Source organism: Amblyraja radiata, chromosome 16 (genome assembly GCF_010909765.2).
Source record: "Amblyraja radiata isolate CabotCenter1 chromosome 16, sAmbRad1.1.pri, whole genome shotgun sequence".
In the NCBI taxonomy this organism is placed as follows: domain Eukaryota; kingdom Metazoa; phylum Chordata; class Chondrichthyes; order Rajiformes; family Rajidae; genus Amblyraja; species Amblyraja radiata.
In genome coordinates, this window is record NC_045971.1 from 52,370,600 (window position 1) to 52,376,650 (window position 6,051).

Consider the following 6,051-nt stretch of genomic DNA (forward strand, 5'->3'; position numbering starts at 1 on the left):
GAGACAGCGCGGGGGGGGGGGCACGCGCGCTGACGTTGACGTTGACGTCTCCCCAAGCCCCGCCCCCCGCCCGCGGCGGCCGCAGCCCCTCCCCCTCAGCGGCGCGCGGCGGGTAAGCGAGGATGGGGGGAGACGGGAAACTGGCGACGGCTTTTGGCGCCTTTTCCATCCGCGGGCTCGAGCTGTTGACGTCACCCGCGCTCTGGTTGGAGCCGCCGCTCACGTGACGGGGGAGGGAGGGGGGAGGGGCTATAAATAGCGGCAGCGGCAGCGAGGCGGCGACTAGTTGAGGCGGCGACGAGTGGAGTTTAGTGGAGTCTAGTCTAGTCAACGTGAGGCGGAGTCTAGTCGACGTGAGGCGGAGTCTAGTGACGTGAGGCGGAGTCTAGTGACGTGAGGCGGAGTCTAGTGACGTGAGGCGGAGTCTAGTCGACGTGAGGCGGAGTCTAGTCGACGTGAGGCGGAGTCTAGTCGATGTGAGGCGGAGTCTAGTCGACGTGAGGCGGAGTCTAGTCGACGTGAGGCGGAGTCTAGTCGACGTGAGGCGGAGTCTAGCCGACGTGAGGCGGAGTCTAGTCGACGTGAGGCGGGGTCTAGTCGACGTGAGGTGGGGTCTAGTCGACGTGAGGTGGGGTCTAGTCGACATGAGGTTTAGTTGAAGCGAGGGGTTTAATCGAAACAGGGTTTAGGTGTGAAATTGATCTGAGGTGAGGTTGAGCTGAGGTGAAGTCTGGTCGAGGTGATTGAGGGTTTAGTTGAGGTAAAGTTTAGTCGAGGTGAGGATTTAGTCGAGGTGCGAGGTTTAGTTGAGGACGTTTAGTCGAGGTGCAGTTTAGTGAGTTGAGGTTTAGGTGTGAGGTGAAGTTTAGTGAGGTGTGAGGTTTAGTTGAGGTGAAGCTTAGTTGAGGCGAGGTTTTGTAGTGAGGTGTGAGGTATCGTGGAGGCGAGGGGTTTAGTCCAGGTGTAGGTGTGTAGGTGAGGAGAAGTGAGCGTAGGTGAGGTGAGGAGAAGTGGGTGTCTGAGCTCAGGAAGGGAGAGCGAGGAGCTGCTGAAGGAGACGAGACCATGTCTGGGACGCAGGGCTCAGAGGTCAGACTCCAGGGAGCTTTGACATGGAGAGCGAGCGGGCAGAAGATGCCGGATAAATGTCCTCTCGGGGGCTGGGAACGGGGAAGATGCTGCTGCTCCTTCTCAGACCATCACAACCCCAGGGATTGGTGTCAGTGAGGAGTGGATGAGTTCCCTGGGCTCTGGAGTGGATCACTGACATTAATATTGATCTGGGACTGAGGCCATTCAGACCATCTCCCTCATCCTTCTAGTTGTCTGTCTCCATCTGGCAACTTTCCCCAGCTGTGAGGGAAGAATATTAACCTGAAACATTCCCTCCGTTTCTCCCTCCACAGATGCTGCCTGGTTTGCTGAATATCTCTGACAATTTATTCTTGTTTACAACCGTGGTTTTGCAGCAGCCACTGGGTGCTGCTCCTGACTTCAGTGTGGGGGAAGCCCATGATAGTCACTGTCTTCATTGCCACAAATGTAGACACTGATGTCTGTTGGCTGGAAGCTGCAATCTTGAATCTTGATGGGCAACATGTTGGGTCTGGAGCTTTCAGGCAGATCACGCCCGACCTGCACTTTAAATGCAGTTTCCTCTCTTACTGTGATATGGTTTATGACTTCTTGGAATCAATAATGTTTTGATCTTGCTGGAATGCAATTAACAGCTGATTTATTTCAACCCGAAAAAAAACCTCACTATATTCTGAGTGAAGAAATATTTCATTTATTTCCAGAAGAAGTTACCCTTTAATTTTAAGTTCTGATCCTTTATTCTGGAATTGTCCTGTATTAAATTTAAAAAATGATATTTTAAAATCTGTTTTGGAATTAATGTCTGATGATTACAGATTATGCACCAAAGTGTATCAGGTACAATGTTTGTTTTTCCAGGATTCTGACCATTTCAACGACATTGCTGGCTATTTTTCCAAGGAAGCGTTTGAAGAACTAATGGACTGGGAGAAGGTCCGTTATAAGAACATAAAACGGAATTATGAAGCCATGGTTGCCATTGGTTTGTACAAAATATATATATTTTTCCCTTTTTGCCCTTATCTAATGATGCATGCTGACATGAGTTTTTTTCCCCACATAAAAACTAAATAGATATATGCTTTCTGAGCCAGGTCCTTGGTTAGATCCTTCCATTTCATCAACTATGGGTCGGTATTCAACACTATCATCCCCTCCAAATGACCAGTAAGGTCCAATACCTGGTTCTCTACCTTCCTTTGTGACTGGATACGAGAGAGAGGGAAACTCTGGTTGAGTGGTGCTGCAACAATAATCTCTAGCTGAACTCTTAAACTTGTACAGATGTACTGCAGAAAGTATCCTGACTGGTTGCATCTTGGCCTGCTAAGGCAATCCAATGCACAGGAATGCAAGAGGCTGTATGGTGTGGTGAACTCAGCCAAGTCCACCACAGGCACACTTCTCCCCACCATCAATAGTATCTACATGAGAACCCACCTCAAGAAGGCGGCAGCGGTCATCAAGGTTCCCATTCATCCGGGCCATTCTCTCATCTCGCTGCTACAATCAGATAGGAGGTAGTGAAGCCTGAAGTCTCACACCAACAGTTTCAGGATCTGCTACTTTCCTACAACTATATTCTTCAATCCATTTGTGCAATCCTAATGCAACCGTAATCCTCTTGCAGTACCATGGACTTTTCATAACAACATGATTTGACTGATGTCTTGTAGATTTACACAGTTCTCTCGTAACAGTCTTACGGAATTACTATATAATTAATGTTTTATCCGTCTTGTATCTACACCGTACATACATACAACACTAAACTTGACATAATTTGGAAAAATTGGGATCGGGATCAAACAAGCCCGTGTCATCACTTGTGCATGCCTGAGACTGAGTTATTCCAGTACTTTGTGTTTAATTCTTGAAGTTCCTCTCTTATATTTTGCAGTTTGCCATCTTTCCCTTTAGTCTATCTTTTGTACTTGTGATGTATTGTATTATTTGATTGGATAGCATGCAATTTAAAGCTTTTCACTGTACTGCATACACGTGTCTACAATAAACATAAACCGACGGCTATCCTGTAAAATCCTGCAAATTAATTGACAGGATTAAGTAAACCATAGGTATTGGTTTCTCCCAGATTAACAAAGTGGCATCAAGGCTCAAGATCTTGTAGAATGCAGACAATGCTTTATGGCAGCCCTTTATGAAAATGTAACAGCATAATTAATTTGTGGGAATCCTTGATCGATGGCTGTTCAAAATGGAGGAGCACAACCTGGAATGCCCTTTGAACCTTCAGGTCTCTTCAGGAAATCAAAGAGTATCAAAAACATCCTGTCCCCAACCTCATAAACGATTCACTCATAAAGACATTCAGCAGCAGAATCTTTACCTTACTCCAAGACCTACAGAATCAATTCTCTCACAACTGACAGAGATGGAATGGGAGCAGTTATCCTCGACACCAAGAGAATACTCATAAACAAGGGATATCAAAGTGGACATTGAAATATATCTCAACATCCCTGGAAGAGATCCACAACACTCAAGAAGCTTGGCACTCTTCATTCAAAAGTACACTGCTTTCACCAGCCTGAAATGCAATGTTTACTATCTCCATAATGCACTGGAGTCTTTGCGGTAAGATCTCTTTAATAACATATCCCTAATCTGTGGCCTCTACACCATAAAGGTTGAGGGCAATAGGTGTATGGGAGCACCACATCCTCCACGTTCTGCTCCATGTAACACAAGGGGCAATTTGGAAAGAACAGGAAAGCCAGCTCTGCCTGTGATGCCCTCGTTCTTTAGATCAATAAAGAAATGTCTGAAAGATAATGTTTAGAATTAAATGTTGCTGTATCTGTTCCTGCCCCCATTGTTATGTGCACGCACACTGGTCATTGGAAAATTGGAAAGGTCCCAAGACATAAACTCCTGCCTGAAATATTAATGCCTTGCAAATTCAAGGTGTGTCAACCCGTAGGATTTGTAATGCCACTTTTGATGAAATGAGCACACCCAGCAGACTTGTGATTAGTCGCAGATTATTGGCAGCACTATATGTACAGTTTTGCTTCTAATGACTATTTCCTCCTGGTGAGCTTCCTCACCAATATTCAAAAATTCCCATCAGTGATCTCAAATTGGACTAACTTTACAATCAATACCAAAGCCTGATGTCATTCAGACGATGGTGACCATGGATAACACAACCCCATAGACATTGGGGCCCAGTTATGCTTTTTAATGTTGCAACTAGTCACAGTCCTGAAATCAGAGATTGGACAAAGGTCAATGTTTCCATTGATGAAGAGGTGGATTGTCCTGGTTGTTGATTATTCAATCCATTTACCCAACCATGGCACAAAGTGTCACTGTCAGTACAGGCAGCAAGAATGAGCCATTACTTTAAACCTGGAGGAATGGAAAGAAGGATTCTGATCTATTTCACTTCCCACATAGATGTGTGAAACTGAAAGATTGGTCATTGTGATTTCTGACCTGGAAATAGACACATACTCATCCATCATATTCTTCATGCTGGTTGATTATTCTTTAATTTGTGACCATAACAGATGATGAGCATGTTTTATTTTTCACAGGATTAGACGTACCAAAGCCCGAATTTATGACCAATCGGAGCAGAAGGCGTCCAATCCAAGTATACGAATCTAGCGAGTCAGATGAGGATTGGACACCTAAACTTCTGACAAAAAATCCACAACGTAATTTAAATCTGTTTGAAATATTAAATGCAGTTTTTCAAATATAATTGAATCTAATCAATTTGGCCGTTAGCCTATGGAATCTATTGCAAGGGTGATTTTATTCTTATCTTTGGAGTGGTGGAATATTTGTTAAATTTAATATATTTTTCCAAATGTGTTATTAATTGTACAAATTTTAACAAATTTTTACTTTTGTGATATTTTGCTTATTTTAAATTCAATTACATTAGATATATCCAGAATTTCCAAACTATTGATCCAAAGCAACACTGATTTGTCACTTTTATTCCCTCAAGGATTCAAAATCTTTAGGCCTTTTAAGAATGAAAATGGCAAGAATTCCAAAAGAAAGCCTGTCATAAAGGTAAGAACAGAACTTATTCCCAGCATAAAGGAGAAGTGAGAATATGCTTTTATGAATTAACAGAGTGTCTCTACATTAGCATTTTATTTTCTACAAGACAGAAATGACTTCTGTTTAGAAAAATCATCATCACTGCTGTGGAGTCAGGTGCTAACATTCGCAAATATATTTTTATTGTTGAAAGTGAGAGAATTGTTCCCACACTTTCCCATATTTGCTGACAATATCAAACTTCATTTCAGAGTACAGTATGAAAGGTGAGAGCTCACTGAAATATTGCACACAAGGCAGTTACTGCTTTTATTAGTAGTTGAGTTGAGAATCTCAGTTAATAATGCGATGGAATAAATAATCAAGAAGTAGAAACTATTTATTTGTGTCCTTATGAATCACAGTTTCAACAAAATGTCTCATCACAGGTCACGTCATATACAGGGGAGGACAAAAGAGATTTGGGAGGAGCCACTGAAGAAACAAAGGAAGGCACAGTGTTGGTTAAAAGAATCAAAAGAGCAACAGGTAATTCTGTTTGTAAAAGTGAAACTCAAAATGAGTGACTCCTGTGCATTACAGTAAATAATTGAGATGAGATAATGACCATCTGACTACCACCATGTCATTTAAATTCAATTCATAGAACATGTTGCATATTATATAACTAACTTCCATATTTTATAGCTCAACCACTTATCTGACTTGAAACAATGTAATTTGGTTTATTTTTGGCTTTCTTTTTCCAGTTGTCTCCACCAGAAAGACTTCGGGATCTGCAAGCGAGGAAATGACCAAAGAAACAGAAAAAATAAGTTATAATTTACGAAATAAGGAGAGAATACTTTACACAGAAGAAGGGGAGCTCCATGATGACGATTACCTTTGTACGTCCAAAGTAACCAATCT

At 42.7% G+C, this 6,051-nt stretch overlaps 1 protein-coding gene across 1 annotated transcript; it reads left to right on the forward strand.

Annotated features, from left to right (window-relative positions):
- The first annotated feature begins 134 nt into the window (after positions 1–134).
- Positions 135–5,804, forward strand: LOC116982239 (probable histone-lysine N-methyltransferase PRDM7). Its single transcript, XM_033035524.1, has 5 exons — positions 135–223; positions 1,957–2,080; positions 4,662–4,784; positions 5,084–5,151; positions 5,571–5,804. The coding sequence occupies exons 2-5, from the start codon at positions 2,017–2,019 to the stop codon at positions 5,706–5,708; spliced, it is 393 nt and encodes a 130-aa protein (XP_032891415.1). The 5' UTR covers positions 135–223; positions 1,957–2,016; the 3' UTR covers positions 5,709–5,804.
- The last annotated feature ends 247 nt before the right edge of the window (positions 5,805–6,051 follow it).